Source organism: Dunckerocampus dactyliophorus, chromosome 6 (genome assembly GCF_027744805.1).
Source record: "Dunckerocampus dactyliophorus isolate RoL2022-P2 chromosome 6, RoL_Ddac_1.1, whole genome shotgun sequence".
NCBI lineage: Eukaryota > Metazoa > Chordata > Actinopteri > Syngnathiformes > Syngnathidae > Dunckerocampus > Dunckerocampus dactyliophorus.
The window spans coordinates 19,805,833-19,823,529 of record NC_072824.1 but is presented as its reverse complement, the minus strand read 5'-3'; the positions used below and the strand labels follow the sequence as shown (position 1 = coordinate 19,823,529).

The 17,697-nt window shown below is 40.3% G+C and overlaps 1 protein-coding gene across 10 annotated transcripts in view; it reads right to left on the bottom strand.

Moving 5' to 3' along the window:
- Window positions 1-17,697, bottom strand: part of grin2bb (glutamate receptor, ionotropic, N-methyl D-aspartate 2B, genome duplicate b) — a 139,335-nt gene that overhangs the window by 58,534 nt on the left and 63,104 nt on the right. For all 10 annotated transcript variants that reach the window (XM_054778232.1, XM_054778234.1, XM_054778231.1 and 7 more), the window contains one exon: window positions 478-621. In XM_054778232.1, the coding sequence (XP_054634207.1) occupies window positions 478-621 (144 nt within the window). The remainder of the gene's footprint in view (window positions 1-477; window positions 622-17,697) is intronic.

Sequence of the window (17,697 nt, the reverse complement as noted above, 5' to 3'; positions counted from 1 at the left end):
AAAAGCTTGAAATTACAGTTTGAACCTAGACAAGCAGGTCCTCCACTCTGGCTGGCTTTGTAGGGACCAATTCATCATTTACACATGAAGTGAGAAATATTATAAAGTGGAAAAAAAAATTCATAAAAAGAATTACGCGCACAGCAGATGAACTGAAATGATGAACAGAAACGCATTAAGTGAAAACCCTCCTGTAATGTGTTCCAAAGTGACAGATAATAACACCGGGTGTGTAAAAGTGAATCTCTTAGTTCAAAGTGTTTCTAAGAGAACATTCTGTCTATTAGATAACATTCCTCACTGACCTCACCTTCTTCCTGAAGTGATTTGATTTACAAAGGCAGCATATTCACTGCGGTGATAATAAAGCAGACAGGTGGCACATCCACGACTGTGTTTGTGTCTCGTAACACAGCATACATGTGACACATGCACCAGCATCCTTTACCTCAACAATGCATGCTACTGTTTATTTACCTTGTTGACGAAGTCCTGGTAGCCCGGGTAGTATGTGGTGACAATTGAGAAGATGTACCAGTCGTATTCCTCCATGATGTTCAACATGACGGAGGCCTGCTGCTCGATGGACGGACCAAACTGGAAAAACATGGAGTTGTCGTCCTGGAAACAAGAGATAGGGAGCCAATTAGCCAACAAAGTCAAACAGTGCGAGAGGGAGAAGACAGATAATTATGACACAAGCATAGCAAGTGTACAGTACACCTCAGGAACACATGTTCCAATTTCTACCGCTGACAATCAGAAGATGTCTAACTCCTAACTCCTCTTTTAATGTCACTGTTGTACTGGGTAAAAGAATGTTGCCTAGAGGAGTTGCTTTAGTGTGGATGTAGCCCAACTTGCCATACTGCATGCTGTTCTTCTTTAGATTACATAATACTTGAGACGGAATCCACAACGCCTCTGTTGGTTGCAATAGAGTAGTGCACGCCCTTGTGCCTCAGTTGTTTGAAGATGCTATTAATTGGCAGAATAGTTATCGATTTTCAATAGGGAAGTCCGACAATACTGAACAATATTAATCGCCGATATTGGCATAACATTGAGATATCGGTTCATTAGATTTTCTGCCAATAATGATATCGGCGTGTGAGTGATGATGAGGTGCTCCACACAGCAACAAGCTCAGTATGTCCACGATCTGGAATTATTTGTGAATATTTAGTTTATTAATTTCGTCTTCAGATTGTGTGAGTAAGGTGTATGCCTTTAATACTCATGTAATATCACACCTCAGGAAGAATCTCTCCGACGCGTACTGCATACCTGCAGCAAAATAACAAGCAACGGGAGGCGATTGTTTCACTGATTGTATAAGATTCATACTTGGAACTTGACCTTGTTCTTATAGCATTCTAAATGGTAGGTTGCCAGAATTATTTAATTTGATTCTTCTTTGTGAATTTATTAAGTCTAACCTGTCTTACTTGTTGATACAACATGTTATTTTTTTGACTATTGGTCATGATTTTTTTAATGACTATTTTATTGTGACAAAATGTTTAAAATAAATATGGCATTTTTATTTGCAGTACTTGTCTTATTTTGCATAAACAGTGGTAAAATACATCCAGTGATGTGACCTGAAATTTGTTTGAGGGAAGAGCTGCTGCCAATATCGGTATCGGTTGATATCGGTATTGGAAATGAAGTGCTGGACAATATTGGTAAATCAAAAAAGCCAATGTTGAGCATTTCCAATTTTCTTATTTCAGTCAGTTTAAGCTCACCCCAAGTAGTGATAGGCTTTTGATTGATTGTGACCTAAATAGCAAGCGCAAAAATATAAAAACAAATAGCAGCACAGATAGATAGATAGATAGATAGATAGATAGATAGATAGATAGATAGATAGATAGATAGATAAGTGTGCTATGCTTGCGTCACATGATCAGCGTCGCTATGTGATCATTTTTAGAAATCAGGATTTATTTGGTTGTTTTTCAGATTGCCGTTACAAGACCAGTGTATAATGTCTAGTCTATAAAGAACACAAGCACCTCTTAACAAACACTGTTCCTACAAGTTTTAAACACTTAAAGAACTATATGTTTTAACAAAAAACAAGTTTCCTCATTCTGTCTCTCCCCAAAGGTGTTTTAAAGTGTGGCTTGCCTAAACAGACATAAATGCAGGAAATCAGCAAGTAGTGGCTTCAGTAGCTTGTGAAAGTAGGTTCTTTTGATTATAATTTAGCCCAGAGTAAAACATCATTCGGGTCTTCAGGTCTTACATTTATACCAAATGGTGTTGAAAGCAAAAGCGCCTTGTGTTCTCCTATACAGTAGATCAGGAATATAATTTTAAGCCACACTGGTACTTTAAGAAAAACATAAAGGCATGGTCAGATTTGCTGACCCACCAATATAACAGACCACTAAAGTAGGAGATCCTGAGGTCAATGACAGAGGCAATTATTGTCCATACTGGAAGCCTGACCATCTGTATTATTCTGAAGCTGTTATTTGAAGGTCATATTACTGCATATTGTCAGCACGGTGTCTACAAGTACGACAAGGGTCATCTCTGAGGGGTTTTGCCCAGAAAAGAGTGAGAGAAAAAGAAGGTGGAACCGTCTGGTGCTTTGAATCAAGGCAGGGTCAGCCAGCCATGTCATAAGCGCCAAGCGGCTCATCAGGGCCCGGCAGTCGAGATGGATTATTCATGAGGTGTAAGTGACTGGAGGCGACATGGCACAGGGGCGGTAATGAGAGCGGCATCATGTCAGGGGTCCTCTGTGTGACAGAGGGTGATGACTGGAGCTACAACGCTGACTGCTGTTTTTGCTGTTGTGCACACCAAGGTTCAAGCTGCTTCATTCTGGAGTGTGCATGTGAGGATATACTGTGCATATTCACAGTAGGAGAGTGTCTAGATATGATGCACACACACATGCCTGTGCTGGACTCGCACAAAGAAGAGTAGAGCACAAATGATATGATTAATGGAACAATTCAACAACTGCTGCCTTCCCGCAGCACTCCGACTGGGGAAAGTATCCCTTATTAATCAGTTCAAATCAACTTTTGATGATCAGTGTCATGCTTTTGCGCAACACCCCTGCCTATACACTGTCATACAACTGTTAACTTGTGTTTGTCTTCACAATAGGGCCATTCAACAATCTACTGCTTTATTCTAGTCGGAGGGCAGAATGCTGATCGCTTTCATGGTCAGGTACTGCAGTGGGGCGCTAGTGTTCTAATGTACTTTATTTCGCCCTCTTCTTGATCGCATACACTAACTTTTGTGTTTAATTTTTTATTTTTTTTGCTAAAACCAATCCAATTACAACCAATCCAATGTAGGTCATACTGTATTACAAACCAAGCTGCTGGTCGAAAATGGCTCCTTGGCCACACTTTGGACACCCCAGATTTACGTCGTTTCTTTTTAGGAAAATGCAAGTACAATAGTAAGAGTTTGAACTGTGTGAATTATTTTATTTTTAGTACGGTAAATGAAAGTTCCTTATTGCTGTGCAGCATTAATAGCTCCAGGTTGTAGCCCGGTTCTCATGCTCTACTGAACATTCCCGGCAAGCTGCTTTTGTCTTATCCACTTATCTTTGCGCATCGCACCTCATGGACGAGGCCAGGAGGCCCAGCAGGCACCATAGCTGAGGAAATCTGCGAGAAGGGCCCGGTGCCCACTGTCGTGTTGATATCGCTGCCACATCGCTGTCATTCATCATTTATATGTAATTTGAATTGTTTTCTAAGCGTAAAACTATAATTGTAAAATTATAAAAACTTACCAAAACCATTTTTGGTAGTCTGGAATGAAATGACTGGATTTACATTAGTTCTTATGGGAAAAATTCAGTTGAGTTGAGACCGTCTCGAACGGATTAATGATGCTCACCAAGCTTCCACTGTATCAGGATTACATGTATGGCAGCAGGTTTTTAAAGCATTTTGAGCACGACCCAGAGCGGGAGCCACAAATCCTAATTTCGTCAAATCGTCATTTAATAGTAACTGTAAGCATTAACCTGAAGTTACATGCACCACTGCATAAATGTGCAATAAAATCATCATGGTCAAAAATCATGTTCATAATCATGCATGCACGTGTGTGAATAACAAGTATCCATCCACGTGGACAATCGGTCATACTTGTGAATCATGCAGAAGAGTGAGTGCTCATCAGGCACAATACATCATATCAGACTCCCCACCCCCTCCACCCCCGTTTTCTTTTCACCCACAGGGACAGATATGCTGCTACCTACTTTTCACGGTAATGAGGCACCAACATTGCAGTGTCAAGTAAGGGTGAAGGGATTGGCAGTGTGGAAATAAAGGTAGTAGGGGGCTGTATGAAATGATTGAGGCAAAGTTAATGCATGATTTACATCTACTGTACGCTCACTTTTCCTCATCAGTGTTTGAGTTTTGTTAATGATGCCTTTAACGGGGCAGCTCAATGCGCTCACTCAAAAACTACTTGGTGGTTGGAATTACGCTTTGGTTGGAGGTGTGTACCGCGGGCCAAGAAACAAGACCTTCACCAGAGCTAAGACTTTGGTGGTTGTTGGGCATACCCAATGTTCAACCGTTAGCCACAGGGCAAACAGCATACTTGTCAGGGAGAAGATCATTACTCTCTCTACAATCACAAGAAATGTACTGTCGTCATCAGGACACCTATTTTTTCCTGCTTGTCTCGGTTCAGTCCAAGAAGGGAGGCCACCTCTTCCAGTTCCACCAGGAGGCCACTAAGGTGGAGTCCCACTAAGGCATCATGGCTCTGTTCAGAAGCCACCTACCAACTGGAACATCTCAGCAAGAAAGCTTCTTAGAGGCAACCTCAACTAGCACTGGATGATCCATCTAATTAATTGTGTGGTCAATCCTTCCCTAACTCTTGAACAATATTCCACATGATTCTAGATTATTGTTTTCCACCTACTCTTTCTCAACCCGGAGGGTGCAATCGACTGAGAAATATGGCTTTTAGATTTGGAGGTTATACCAGTGTTTGCAAATAGAGTTGGGCGTTGTTTGAATTCCAATTCCTCGTTTAGATTCCGGTTCCTAACGATTCTTGATTCCGACAACCAGAGTTAACCAGAGTTTTTTTTTTTAATTAAATGTCTGAACTTTGTATGCTGCCTCAATGTTGGTGTAAGCTACACCCTTATTTTGTTAACACAAGTAAACAGGATGTAGCCTAAAGCGCTCTTATTTTGAAGGCCAGGAGTGTGTTGTGTGGGTTGAGAAGGCCCATTGACTGTTGCTAACAGAGACGGACTGTGCAAATGAATAAACAAGCCTGGCTGAAGAGTACAATTAAAATACTTTCAATTGTCATATGCACAGTTGAATATAAGTGTTTTCAGCCTGTATTTGAATATTGCCCAAGTTGAGGATTGTCACACATTTTCTGTAAGACTCTAAGATTCCACATTTTGGCAGCATAAAACTGAAACGCAGCTTCACCGCGTTTAGTCCTGACTCCGGGCGCCTGCAAGAGACCATTTCCTGACCTTCTCAGAGCCTGAAATGGTTCATGTGGCTCTAACATGTCAGAGATGTACTTTGGCGCAAGACCATGAAAAGACTTGTACACAGGCAGAGTGTTTTAAAGTCTATTCTCTGAGTAGAAGGAAGCCAGTGCAGAGACCTGAGTACTGGACTAATATGGTCATATTTCTTGGTTCTAGTCAGGACTCCAGCAGCAGCGTTCTGGATGTACTGCAGCTGTTTTACAGCTCGTTTAGAGAGCCTGGTGAGAAGGCTGTTACAGTAGTCTCCTGCTGGAGACAAAGGCATGGATCCCCTTGATTTTGGCAATGTTTTTTATGTGATAAAAAGCTGTTGATGTTATTGAATTAATGTCTCTGTTAAAGTTCAAGGTAAAGTTCATCTCAAGGTGACTAATAACACTTTCTCTTTGTTTCTGTGGGCCACAGACAATGATTTCAGTTTTGTCTGAGTTTAGCTGGAGAAAGCTGTTTTGCATCCACACACTGATCTGTTTGACGCAGCAACAAAGTGAATCTGCAGGACCATGTTCACCTGCTGTCAGTGGCACGTAGGTCTGAGTGTCGTCTGCATAGTTGTGGTCGGACACATTGCAGCTGCATATTAGCTGGCCTAAAGGAAGCATGTACAGATTGAACAATAGGGGTCCCAGGATTGCCATATCAAGTCATTGTGAACCAACTGGGTGCATGATTTCATGGCTGTCACTGCATGTTGACTGACTTGCGTGTGCACAACAGCAGTTTCTTCATGAGTCTATTCCTCACTATGATTTAGCTTTGTAATTGTCCCACGGGGATCAATAGTCTTGTCACAGTTGACCTTTAAGTATTTTCACTCTGTGACATGTTGAGCCAGAGTGATGTCGCGCACACCTTCATTATATACCGCTGTTTTTCAGTTCCTCTCAACTGCTTACTTGCGTCATTGCTATCCGGTGACTATATGGGTGTTATTTCATGTCTAATAATGGGCTATAATAATGTTGAAAAAAAAAAAACATATTCAGAAGGTTGTCAACAGGTTTTCTATTACATGACTATGAAAATACTCAATTTATAAAGGAGGAATCCTATTTCGCAGAAATTCACTTATCACGGTCAGGTCTGAAACCAATTAACAGCGATAAACGAGGGATTGCTGGATTAGTATCATCCACAAACAACACCTGCTTCAATATCTCTGATAGCTTACAAATGCCATTGATGTACAAAATATACAGTTTGGGGTGTGGGGGGGCCCAAAAACAATGTCCAAACATGAAGAACAAACATCACCTAATTTAATAAACTGCTGTTTCTTCTGTAATTTGCTTCTAATCCAGTCTACCACAATACCTCTGGTGCCACCTTTATTTTTTACAAAAATGTCATGGTTTATTGTGTAAAAAGCTTTCTTAAGATCAATAAATATTCCAGTTGTGCGTTTTTGATCGATAGCATTTGTGATGTCCTCAAGTGCTTCTATCAAAGTTGTGGACAAAACTCGACAGTATCATCAAAGACTTGCAACTCGACTTGAATTTAGACATTACTGACTCGGAAATTGACTCTGACTTCTGATGACTTGAAAATACTTGAGATTTGTAGTGAGCATACTGAGTAAAATGTGTCCCCATTCAAAGTATTCAACTAGTGTCATTGTGTCATTTCCAGCAAGACAACAAATATTCCCAGAGAATCTGCCTCATTGAATGCATCTATTAACATCCAATCAGATTTAAGAACAAACAACGGGGGTGTGGATTATATTTCTGTGAGCCTCAGACTGCTGGAGAGTGGCAGGGATTAGCACCGGGATGTGTCAACATGCAATGTCATTTGTATTGGCAAATTACGAGGTCATAAACAAAAAACTAATTGCTGTGTACAAAACCTGCAGTATGAGAATAACAGATGGAGAAGCAATAACTTAGAACTTTGTTCGTCACCTCAAGTTGCACAATGAATGGTAAGATGGACTCAATGCTTTGGGAAGATGGATCGATGGATGGTGAATAACATCATGTCAGTGTGTTTCAGGTGTATTTATTTGGGTTTCTGAACATTACTAATGTAAATAAGCCCTCATTTATTGCGGTTAATTGTTTCCAGACCCAACCATGATAAGTTAATTTCCGCAAAGTAGGATTCGTAATTTATAAATTGAATATTTTCATAGTTAGAACACAGAAAACCAGTGAACAACCTTCTAAATAAATTCAAGTTTTAACATTATTAGAGCACTCTGCACATGAAATAACACCCCTATAGTCACCTTTGCACTCATAATACCCAATATAGTAGACAAGATAAGAATAAATAGGCCATTTAAGACATAAATAATATCTGCGCTCGTGTGTGTTACTATAAATGTTTTCCCTATGAGACATGGACAGGAAGTGATGTCGGGGGTTCAGTGTTGAGTTGAGGGGGTAACGGCCATTTATTTTTATTATTATTATTTACTTGGGAATATTGTGCCTGTTATGAGATCATTCAAAACTGCAACAGGTGTAATGACAAGACGTGCGCCCTCATCCATTTGTGTCACCTGCGCATGTGTGTGCACAGACAGCTGTTTTGAGTGTTGTAACCATCAAAACATGCGTCCCTTTTTCCTTACCCCATCATCTCTAACACCATGAAACAGTATCCAACGTGAAATACTGAAAAGAAGTTCTCCTCTCAATCCGTGTGGACGTGGTTAGTTATGGCTTCTTATTTTGTCCTTCTTTCACACTTCGTTTGAAACCCTTTCTTAAGTCTAGAATAAATAAATTTGATAAAATAAAAATCATATTTATAAAGTAAGAAAGAGGTAAATATTAAATTTATTAATATTGAATCCTACTTCGCGGAAATTCACTAATTGCAGTTGTGTCTGGAACCAACTGACTTCAATAAATGAGGGACGACAGTACTACATTTCATCAACGCCGTTGAATGCGTCTTTATATGCCTTATGCCTTATTTGTATTTTAGTTCATTTACTCATTTTTATGATTGAAAATGCTTAACCCTCCTTTTATGTTACGGGTGAAATTGACCCGTTTTAAAGATTTAAGATCTAGGAAAAATAGTTAAAAGTATTTTTTCAGTATGACACTTCTTCTGCTTGCCTAAATTAGTGTAATCAACATATAAAATGAAAATGGTTCATTTCACATATTTGCAGCCACCCTCTGCCTGCTTAGATCACATGGATACTGTTGGGTCAATTTGACCCAGCAGTCAAACTGGAGGTGTGTCAGAAATGTCAGACTATTTCTTTTTTGCAACTGTGAGACATATTTTACCCCAATCACACACGTACACACACACCAACACACACACACGCACACGGGTGTAGGTGTTATGACCTTGGACAGGAACCATTTATGTTCTCGAGAGAAAACTCCACCCACATTCAGTGGACACACAACAGAGGAAAGGCAAAACTTGGTTGTGTGCATAGGAGTCCTACAAACATTACACTCTTTACAAAATGAGTAGCAGAAGCAAAAAGATGACAGTCCAGGAGGCCCTGGAAGTCATCTTTGATCGGGACAGTGAAATAGAGGAGGATGTGTCTGAAGATGAAGACTATCTTGAGCTAAATTCTGATTCTAATGATTCTGATTTTGAACCAGATGACGGAATTGATATTTCTATTCCAGCAAGCAAGACATTCGTGTCAAAAAATGGTGGAATACAGTGGTCTTCATTCCCGAATATGCATCAGGCAAAATTGTCTGCAGAAAATACTGTATTATAAAGACAGTGCCATGGCCCACTAGGATGGCAGTGACTCGTGTGACAGACACCAAGTCAGCTTTTGCGCTGGCTATGCCATCATTCTGGAAATGACTAATCTAGAAGGGAGGCGTGTTTTTGAGGAGAAGTGAAAGGAGGTGGTCAAAACATATTTGGATGCGTATTTGGGACTCCTCATCCTGGGCTGAGGTCTATAAGTCGAAGGATGAATCGACAGCCAGTCTGTGGGTTGCAGAGACAGTCAGGGATATATTTCGAGCTACAATGTCTCTGGAGACTTTTCACATTTTTCCAGACTAATCCGATTTGATAATCAAGAGCCAAGGGCTGGTAGATGGGAAAGAGACAAGCTGGCAGCTATTATGACAGTGTGGGACAAGTGGGTAGAGCAACTTCCACTACTCTATAACCCAGGCCCCAATATCACAGTGGATGAAAGGCTGCTGGCATTCAGAGGTCGTTGCCCATTTAGGCAATAGATGCCTTCCAAACCAGCTAAATATGGGATAAAAATCTGGGTGGCATGTAATGGAAACACCAGTTATGCATTGAACATGCAGGTTTACACTGGAAAGCCGGTCGGAGGAGCCCCAGAGAAGAATCAGGGCACAAGAGTCGTACTCGAGATGGCACAGGGTGTCAGGGGGCACAACATAACCTGTGACAATTTTTTTTTTACAAACTACAACTTGGGTGAGGAGCTTCTAAAGAGAATGCTCACAATGGTCGGAAATGTCCGAAAGAACAGAGCTGAACTCCCTGCTGAGCTTCTAGTACTCAAGAGCCCCTCAATCTTCCATGTTTTCACAGACACCACAGCCCTAGTGTCTGATTGCCCCAAAAAGAGACAAAACGTTGTGCTCATGAGCACTCTGCACAAAAATGCTGAAATCAGCACAAGAAAGGACCAGAAATCAAGCTTGAGCCTGGATTACAATGCCACCAAAAAAAGGGGGGGGGGGTGGGGGGTGTAGCCAACTTGGACAAAGTAACAGTGTCCTCCAGCACCAAGTGAATGACTGCGCGCTGGCCATTGCTCATCTTTTATAACATGATCGATGTATCGGCCTACAATGTTTCTGACATCTTTTGGATAATTAAACATTCATCATCGCTGTTCCTGGCAAATGAACATAACAGGAGGGTTAATTTAAAAAAATATGCAACATCTGTTGAAATATGCATATGTTTTGACTAATAATAGTGGAGTGATCTGTAGTGCTGCTCTGCTGCCGCCTGTCTCTATCTTGTTGCAGCGCACTGCCGGCTGCCTGGGCGGAGCCACCTGAGCACACCTGCAGACAATTTCGCAGCCACTACATAAGCAGCACTGTCATGTCAACTCATTGCCAGATTGTTCCGTGCTACCCGCCTGATCTCTGTTCTTGCTTGCCTCGCGTGTGTCCCTGCTTGAGCTAACCTTCTGGTCTCCCAGTGTTTGTGGGTATTGTTCCCTGCTTGGCTCTTCCAGCAGCGGCATTTTCTGTTCTGTCCTCCAGCTAGTTTTCTGCAGTGACTTTTTCTTTCACATTGTTCCTTGTACCGTGCGTTGTTCAGCTATAATTTTTTGTTCTTGTTTTCGCCAGCCTGTTAGTTCAGCTGTGCATGTTTTTCCCGTATTTTTTCCCTGCTATTCCGTATTTGGCAGCACCCTTAGTTCTTTGTAGTATTTTTTCCCCCGTGGCTAGGCCCGGTGGTTTTTGTTGTACTTTTACCTTTTTTATTTGTCCATAGTGAATCGCCTTTTGTCAATAAACTTTTGTGACACGGACTTGTCTCGCCTCTGAATTTTCGGATCCAGCACATCGGCTGAGGTCATTCATGACAAATAGGCCACATTCAACCACCAAACAGCATGAATTATTTAATATATTTTTGAACTTTTTTGAAATTTTTGACACTAAACAGTGTTTATAATTTGTAAGGACCCGTAAATATCAAACCTATGACTTGACTTGAACTGTCTTGTCTTCACTTGAGACATTGACTCAAGACTTGGAATTAAAGACTTCAGACTTATTTGAGACTTTCTCCCACGTCTGGCTTATATTATTGCCAGCGCCATTGATCTGCCTGCTCTAAAACCATATTTGCTGTTGGAGAGTTGGTTGTGCTTTGCTATAAATGTATCCAATCTATTAGTGAACACTTTTTAGTGGAACTTTAAGTGGAATGGCTTTCATTTTATTAGGAAATTAACTACGGTATTTTGAAATAAGTTGCAAATGTATTCTGAACATTTTGAAATCGCTTCAATGACCTCTTTCACTGTTGTCATGTCAAGGTTATTATAGTCAGTAGTTTTTTGGTTTAACCATTTTTAACAAGTCCAATATTTCTTTCTCTTCAACTGCGCTGAGAAACACTGAGTTGAGATTTCTGCCCAATGCATCACTGTTATTTCCAACTGTCCCTAGATCTGACACTTTCTCTGCCAGATTAGGTCCTATGTTAACAAAAAATGTTTTTGCGTCTGTGTAGGCTCTCAGTCGTACAGGAGTTGTCCATCGAGGAAAAGGCTTCTTGAGACGTCATCTGTACTTCTGTGAAGAAGGTGTCGGACGTTTCGCTCCTCATCCAAAGAGCTTCGTCAGCGAACTAATAAGTGCTGGTAGCTTAGGCCTTAAATACAGTAAGAGTGGGCGGAATTGGTGTGCCAACACCCTCCTACTATTGGTTCCTTACACTAAGCCTGGGCGGAGTAGTGGTATAATTCTATCCTGCTATTAACACCTCTGATAAAAGGGAACTGTCGCTCCCTGAATTGGGTATGAACGACTCTGATACTGGCTCGTTAGCATCTATTGTTCTGGCTCGGCCCTGGCTTCACCTCATTTGCACAGTTTGAGTCTTATGAGCGAAGCCGTCGCCTACCTGCTCTTTGTCTGTATCTTTCTCACACACATACATGCACAGAGTAATGTGACTATGAGGCCTTCCTCAATTTATTTGTACTTTTAGCCCGAGATTTTTGTTAATAAACAGCAAAATGGCATTCGGTGGAGCAGACTTCCCCCATGGCCTAATAATTTGTATCACAACCACAATGAGCATTGTCCAAAAAAAATGAATGAAAAATACATGGGCTAATGTTTTGTTGGCTATTTGAGTAGAGCTACCGTATTAGCACTTTGTTTGCTGTCTCAATGTTGGTGCAAGCTACTTTTTATGACACCCTTATTTAGTTACAAGTAAGCAAGATGTAGTGCACAGCGCTCCTATTTTGAAGGCAAAAGCACGTTGTGTGGGTTGAGAAGGTCTCTTGACTTGTTAAATGAGACGTGCTGTGTGTACATGAATAAACTTGCATCCCGCAGCCGTGGCTCCCGTCCTTTATTTACACCAAACCACAACATCAGTGGGTATCCTGAAACCCTCGGTTACATTGGCATGAGAGAGACGGCATTTACTGTTTGACTTGCCTGATTCCGACTGCTGAGAGGGAGTCCAACGTAGCGCTTCAAAGAAAGGACCCTATGTTATTTCTACAATAGAAATCCGGAGTTGTTTAATCATGTTGGTTGTGCACCCTCCTTTGCATGATATCATTGTGTTGCAAATGTTACACTGAGCCGACCGCTCTTTTTTTTTTAGGAAGTTAGCCATCGTTGGTGTTAGTGGTCGTTTCTGCTGCTGGGTATCGAAACTAGGAATTTAAATTCAAATATTTGAAAGATCCTGGGAGAATCTCATTCATCGATGTTCGAGACTCGATGACCCAACCCTAGTTATGGCAGCAGACGGAGGCACATTGTAGCGTCCCCACAGTCACAAAGAGTCTGAAGCTCTTCCATCCATTTTCTATGTTGCTTTTCCTCATTAGGGTCGTGGGGGTATGCTGGAGCTGACCAGCTGACTGCATGTTTTTGGAATGTGGCAGGAAACCGGAGTACCCGGAGAAAACCCACGCACACACAGGGAGAACATGCAAACATGCAAACTCCACACAGAAATGCTCAACGGAGATTCGAACCCACAATCTTCCCGATCTCCTGACTGTGACTGTGTGGCCAACATGCTCACCACTAGACCACCGTGCAGCAGTCTGACGCTCTTTTCTAACTTTATTCTCAACTGCACACATCAACAGCAGTGTAATTCTAACAGCATATATGTAACTCCAACTCGCAGACACATCTGCCTGTTCACCATCGGAATGACACTTTCGCAATTTCACCACCCTACTGTACAGTGAGGTGCATTCACGGACACTCTAAACTCCAAGCATTACAACGCCACCATTATATCACATGATTTTCAATCATGTGTGGTGTCTTTGATCTTGTCTTAATTTTTCAGTTCATTTGGAGCTGTTAATACATACAAATATATACATAATCATTTCCTGTCATTTAGCTTTCTGTTTATAAAATACAGTAAAAATTGACTTATTCCAGACATAGATGCAAATGGTGATTAATCATGATTAATTAATTTGAAAACTGTGATTAATCTGATAGCTATAATTCCCCTAATTAGCCATAGTAAGATAACATACACACATTCCGGATCATGCCCAAAAAGTAACACTGCTCCAGACTGCGACTAACGCTCGCATTTTGCGACTAAAATATGAGACATTGCGTGTACATTTTTCATCTACTCAGGCATGTGCGAACAGATAAAAGTACTCATCCCATATCGGGTTGACTTAAGACGCACTTTGTCCAAAATTACAGTGAAAATGAAAAATAGAATGTAAAATGTGGACAGCTTGTCACAGTCTAAGCCTATCGACGCCAAAGTGTGTGATCGCTCACGTTTCAGTAGCACAGCAGTTTGACCTTTCTGCCATCTTTGTTTGCACATTTTGCCTGGCTCTCACTGTCTTACATCTCTCTGGCAGCAGCTAGCTAGAGTTATCCACCTAGCCTCTGGTCCACGGACTCCAAATGTGATTTTTTTTTTTAAACCATGGTGAGAATTTGTCTTTAAAACAAACAAAGAATGCGGTTCGTTCGGAACTCTTTTTTGTCCTACGAGGAAGCAACAAGTGTTGATGGGGTACGTGCTAACATACTTTTTTAAAGTGTCATTTAATAACCTTGCGCCCTTGTTACCATTATAATACTTATATAATACTTATGTAGTGTATCCAGATTTAACTCATTCAATCCCAGCCAATTTTCAAAAGACAACCCCTTCAGTATCAGTATCAATTTTAGACGATTCTGACTGATTTTTCAAGGCACACAGAATATTGTGTTCTATGGCTATATAAACATGGAACCTACCAAAAGAAAGATTACACTCTCACCTTTCATCAGAAAAAAAAAAGTTTGTTTACCTTTTCCCGTTCTTTATTAATCAGCAGCAGAACATAAGCAAGTTTCAGGAGAATATCAGTTCCCAACAACAAAAGGGAGAAAAATAGCTTTTTGTGAAAAGATACATTTCAAGCATTTCATTTCACTTCAACACAATATATTTCCTTTTGTGACAGCTCAAATATCTAAACGGCTACACCACAACATAAACAGTACAAAAAAGGATTGTTTTACATCAAAACAACAATTTATTTACAAATATAACACAATGAACTATTTGCAGTTTTCACATTTGGAACTAAACACACGTGTGTATGCGTTAAAATGTTCCTACAATGTGTTACCTTCCTCTTCCACTTCCTCCTTGCTGTCGAGTGTTTTTTTTACATGCACAATATCCATGCCTTATCCTCATCTTTATCCTATGCTCTTGTCAAAAGCACCTAACATTTTAAGTTAGGGGCCACTGTGTTCCTAGTAAAAATAGTTAGTCTGGAGCCCTGTGTAATCTCTTGTTTCCTAGATGACATCGCCGTTACAAAAATTGGTTCATGCAATTTTACATAATTTTGCCAACACGCACAGTAAAACAATCTTATAAGCACACACCACCAAAAAGATAGCCTCCTTAGTACTGACCTACTATATGACTGCTAGCTATACAAATCTGCAAGTACATTGTTTGTTTTTTGTTTGCACCCAGGTTCCCGCTACAACTGTAAAGTGTAAATACACTTAATGTCATGGCAAAGAAGGTGAGAAAATGCACATATATGCTATCTTGAATCTTATCTTGTACCAAAGTACCGTATGTACAGTCACTGCACACAACTCTAGAGTAATAATGTTAGCGGTAAAGCTAGTGCTATCACAACATGAGCGGTGTCCTGACTGGTCCATCAACATTACAGGCCTCAAATGTAAGTGATTTAAACACAGACTTGCCATTCTCTTTATTACAAGCCAGTTTGGTCCAGGCTGTTATTTTAACGGTCCTATTTCTACATATTGTTGATTTATGTTTACAAGCAGTGTGGTGTTAAATGGATGTATGACAGGGTAAGAAGGAGACACTATGTCAGCATTGTCACCGAAAACAGAAAGAAAGTGCAGTGTGCAGCTAGTTCACTTGATCTTGCTTTTTCTTTTCATCAGCACATCAAAGACCAGGACAGTGATAGCGATCTGTTCCATCCACGCCTTTTAATGGTCTCCTTCGTTGTCTCATCCAGACAGGATTATTGTAATGTTGTGCTTTTGAACCTGCTGTGCTCTAAAATCTCTCACTAGTTCAGTGTAACAGATTCGTGTCTGACAATTATTATAGTTATTGTAAAAAAAAAAAAAATTTAAAAGAAAGAAAAAGAAACTGGACCTGTAAAAAGAATACAAATTACTGCTTGACCCTGTACATAAAACAAAGTACCACCATATCAGTTACTTCCAGCACCATGAATCACAGTTTTTAAAATCAGGACAAATATGGCTTTGACACAAGAATGCAGTAAGTAGTAAGTAGTAAGTAGTAAGTACAAGTAGTAGTAGTTGACTTGATTTCAGCTAGCTTGGTCATGGTGCCTGGTCATTCAAAATGAAAGGGGTAAGGGCTTAAGTATTGGCACTCTTTATGAGAAGGTAAATATAGTAATTTATTTATTTTACCAAATCAAAGTTAAAAAGTAAATAACATATCTGATATTAGTGATTTAAAATAAAATCACAACCTCATTTTAGACATTGTTGTGGCAAGGAACCATATAACTTTATAACTTAGAGTGGTGTCTTTGCTCCCTTCCTGATTTATTTTTTTGCATGTTTGTCAGGCTTAAATGTTTCAGATCATCAAACAAATTTAAATATGCAGTTTTTAAATTAAACCTTTTATTATTAAGGGAGAAAAAAAATCCAAACCTTCATGGCCCTGTGTGAAAAAGTGATTGCTGCCCCCCCATAACTGAGATTAATTGAGATCTATTAGTCTGGAAAAGGTTATGAAGCCATAACACTGGTGAACCTTCCCAGGAGTCGCCGGCTAACCAAAATTATCCCATGAGCATAATGACGAATCATCCAATGACTCATCCAAGAGGTCACAGACGACCCCACAACAACATCCAAAGAACTGCAGGCCTCACTTGCCTCAGTCATGGTCCACATAAGTAAGACACTGGGCAAAAATGACCTGCAAGGCAGAGTTCCCAGACGAAAACCACTGCTAAACAAAAAGAAGAAAGAAGGCTTGTCTCAATTTTGCCAGATAACCTCTTGATGGTCCCCAAGACCTTTGGGAAAATACTCTGTGGTCTGACGAGACAAAAGTTGAACTTTTTGGAAGGTGTGTGTCCCATTACATCTGGTGTAAAAGTAATGCCACATTTCAGAAAAAGAACATCATACCAACAGTAAAATATGGTGGAGGTAGTGTGATAGTCTGAGGCTGTTTTGCTGCTTCAGGACCTGGAAGACTTGCTGTGATAAATGGAACCATGAATTCTGCTGTCTAGCAAAAAATCCTCAAGGAGAATGTTTGGACATTTGTTCGTGACCTCAAGCTGAAACCAACTTGGGTTCTGCAGCAGGTCAATGATCCAAAACACACAAGCAAGTCCACCTCTGAATGGCTGAAGAAAAACAAAATAAAGACTTTGGAGTGGCCTAGTCAAGGTCGTAACCTGAATCCTATTGAGATGCTGTGGCATGACCTTAAAAAGGTGGTTCATGCTGGAAAACCCTCCAATGTGGCTGAATTACAACAATTCTGCAAAGATGAGTGGGCCAAAATTCCTCCACAGCGCTGTAAGAGACTCATTGCAAGTGATCACAACACTTGATTGTAGTTGTTGCTAAGGGTGTCCTAACCAGTTATTAGTTTTAGGGGTAATCACTTTTTCACACAGGGACTGGATTTTTTTTTCTGTCTTAATAATTTGTTTTATTTATTTTGTGTAAGGGGTTAAGCACAGTCTGTATTACATAAAAACATTCTTTTGAAAACAGGAAATAAAGGTGTCTTCTATTTATTTAGTCAGAGTGGCCTTGGTATTGTGATTTAATAAAAAAAAAAAAGATTACAAGTCAATGTGAGGGTGGTGCCACTGATGTACTTTCAAGTCTACGTTTCCATGAAGCAGATTGTGACCAATTAAAGTTCTGTCACTTCAGGTCTTTCTTCCTGATAAAAATTCT